Source organism: Pteropus vampyrus, unplaced genomic scaffold, assembly GCF_000151845.1.
Source record: "Pteropus vampyrus isolate Shadow unplaced genomic scaffold, Pvam_2.0 Scaffold1000002872, whole genome shotgun sequence".
NCBI lineage: Eukaryota > Metazoa > Chordata > Mammalia > Chiroptera > Pteropodidae > Pteropus > Pteropus vampyrus.
This window is the reverse complement of record NW_011917274.1, coordinates 1-3,005: the sequence shown is the minus strand read 5'-3', so window position 1 is coordinate 3,005 and position 3,005 is coordinate 1. Positions and strand designations below refer to the sequence as shown.

General features: G+C 67.7%; 2 protein-coding genes across 2 annotated transcripts; both read left to right on the top strand.

The window, feature by feature from the left end:
• Positions 1-5: 5 nt before the first annotated feature.
• LOC105311286 (elongation factor 1-delta) lies at positions 6-795 on the top strand (the record flags this gene model as incomplete). Its single annotated transcript, XM_011387273.1, has 3 exons — positions 6-215; positions 404-598; positions 698-795. Coding segments are annotated over 3 exons (444 nt in total), but the record flags the coding sequence as incomplete, so codon positions are not given.
• Positions 796-923: 128 nt separating this feature from the next.
• LOC105311285 (nicotinate phosphoribosyltransferase-like) lies at positions 924-2,997 on the top strand (the record flags this gene model as incomplete). Its single annotated transcript, XM_011387272.2, has 4 exons — positions 924-2,245; positions 2,380-2,507; positions 2,585-2,667; positions 2,862-2,997. Coding segments are annotated over exons 1-4 (573 nt in total), but the record flags the coding sequence as incomplete, so codon positions are not given.
• Positions 2,998-3,005: the final 8 nt, after the last annotated feature.

Here is a 3,005-nt window from a genome sequence, read left to right as displayed (position 1 = left end):
TCACTCCCATGCGCCAAGTGGAGCCCCCCAAGAAAGTGGCCGCCGCTGCGGCAGTGTATGACGAGGACGACGACATTGACTTGTTCGGCAGCGACGAGGAGGATGACAAGGAGGCGGCCCGGCTGCGGGAGGAGAGGCTGCGGCAGTACGCGGAGAAGAAGGCCAAGAAGCCCGCGCTGGTGGCCAAGTCCTCCATCCTCCTGGACGTCAAGCCCGTGAGTGGCCCGCCTCTGACCCCCACCCTGGGGTCCTGGTGGGGCCGAGCTGAGCTCGGAACCGTGGGCCAAGAGGAGAAAAGGAGCAGCGGGGCAGGAGCAAGTTCGGGCTGCTTAGGGGCCAGGAAGCACTGTGCGCTCCGCTCCACCGGGCTCCTGACCCCATCCTGTCCCTCCCTTACCCCCAGTGGGACGACGAGACGGACATGGCCCAGCTGGAGGCCTGCGTGCGCTCCGTCCAGCTGGACGGGCTGACCTGGGGGGCCTCCAAGCTGGTGCCCGTGGGTTACGGCATCCGCAAGCTACAGATCCAGTGTGTGGTGGAGGACGACAAGGTGGGGACGGACATGCTGGAAGAAGAGATCACCAAGTTCGAGGAGCATGTGAGTGGGCGGGCCCACAGGAGGGGGTAGGGCTGCAGGGGGCAGGCGCTGGTGGGCCTTGGGGGAACGCCCATGTGACCGCCATCCTCCTCTCCCCAGGTGCAGAGTGTTGACATAGCTGCCTTCAACAAGATCTGAGCCCTGGCACTGGGCCTGGGTGGCGAGACCCTGCAGCCATTAAAGACTTGAGATCTGGCTTTCTGGCTCCTGTCGTGGTCTGGGCCCTGTGGGCGGGTGGCATTCAGTGAGCCACACTCTTCCAGGCCTCAGTGGCTGTGTGATCTCACCTTTCTGCCTGACCCTCTTGTTCTCTCTCGGCAGCCCCCCCTGTCTTCACTTGCCTGTCATGCCATGTCCATTTCAAGTTGTCGAAGCCAGGGACAGAGCACGCCTGGGCTCCTTCACCGTAGGGGTCTTTGGAGGCCCAAGAGACACCCCGGCCTCTACTCTCCACTCCACTCCCTGTCGACTATTCCCAGCTGAGCAAAAGTTTCAGCCTGCAGCTGTGCAGGAAGGTCCCAGCAGCCAGCCTGGCCCTGCTACTGTGACCATAGTCACATGTCCCACCAGCTTGGAACTGTGTGAGACCTGGCACCTCAGACTCTAGGAAGATCAGGCTGCTGTGCTCTCCTGAGGCCCCTGTGGCCCTGGGCCTCTGCTCCAGTCCTGCAGGGGGCGCGCGGCGCCTCCCGGGTGCACGTGACAAACTGCCCAGGGTTCTTCATACCCCTCTCCCCCAGCCCTGTCTAGGTGGTCCTCGCACACACTATTTACGGTTCCTTCCCTGGACGACTGGCCAGCGCAGCTGGTGAGACAGTCGCTCTTGGGATTTGTGAAAGGTGTAGGCTGCCGTCCTAGTCAGAGCTGGTGTGCTCCAGGCCCCTTGGTGGTGGGGACCCTGGAGGTTCCCGTCAGTTTTGTGGGACTTCCGTGGGGCTTGGGTTGCAGGACCCTAAAGCCTTGGAGCCAGCTAGGGGTGGCACTAGGCTCATTGATGCCAATCATACCATGGGCCCCACCCAAGTGTCCTTGCTGACTTCTGAATCGCCTGGCCCTAGGCCTGGGTGGGGCCAAAATCTAGCTGGAGGTGGAATCACCACGCCTTCTGTGCCCGCGGCCAGGGGGCGGGGCCAGGCGGGGACCGTCCCCCAAGCAGCTGGCAGGAACTGGCAAGACCTGGGAGTGCGGCTAGACCGGGCACATGCCGCCTGGGGACGGCCACTGGGACCCCTCTGTGTCCGCAAGCCGGCAGACCGCCCTCCACCCCCCGCCCATTCTAGCTGTCGGGAAAGGCGGTTGCTCCCCCGGTGACCGCCCCCTGCGGGCTCCCGTTTCCCGGAGTGTCTTGCATAAGCTGGCCCTGGGCACCGGCCATTGGGGAACACGGTGTCACGTGGGCCCGGGAGGGAGGCCGGGGCGAGATGGCGGCGGAGCAGGATCCCGAAGAGCGCGCGGCGGCGCGGCCGCTGCTCACCGACCTCTACCAGGTCACCATGGCGCTGGGCTACTGGCGCGCGGGCCGGGCGCGCGACCCCGCCGAGTTCGAGCTCTTCTTCCGCCACTGCCCTTTCGGCGGCGCCTTCGCTCTGGCCGCGGGACTGCGCGACTGTGTGCGCTTCCTGCGCACCTTCCGCCTGCGGGACGCAGGTACCCCCACGGCCCCTCGTCCCCGCCAGGGGCCCCACCAACCCGACGCGACCCTTTCCCTTCCCGCGACCCGACGAGCCGTCTCCCCCACGAGCGCGCTCGCCCCAGCCCACGCGGGCCTCTGTCGCCCCCAGACGTGCAGTTCCTGGCCTCGGTGCTGCCCCCAGACACTGACCCCGCGTTCTTCGAGCACCTCCGGGCCCTGGACTGCTCCGGGGTGACGGTGCGGGCCCTGCCCGAGGGCTCCCTCGCCTTCCCCGGCGTGAGTGCGGGCTGAGCAGAGCGCAGGGGCGGGCCTGAGTGGGGCCGGGCGGCGCCCAGCTGACACCCTCCCCGCAGGTGCCGCTGCTGCAGGTGTCCGGGCCGCTCCTGGTGGTGCAGCTGCTGGAGACGCCGCTCCTCTGCCTGGTCGGCTACGCCAGGTGGGGCCGACCGGCCGGGGGCGCCACTGAGCGGGGGCGCAGGCTCGCGGGGGGCCGGCCCTTGCGGGCGTGGGCGTGGCCCCGTGCGCCCGAGTCCGAGCTCCGTGGGCGGGACGCAGGGTCTGGAAGAGGGCGCGAGGCTCCGGGGGCCTCGTGACCTTCACCGCAGGTGCGCTGCCCTCTTATCTCCACAGCCTCATCTCCACCAACGCCGCGCGGCTTTCGCCTGATTGCGGGGCCAGAGAAACGGCTGCTGGAGATGGGGCTGCGGCGCGCTCAAGGGCCTGGAACGGGGGTCTCACGGCCTTCACCTACAGCTACCTGGGGGGGGTGAGCGC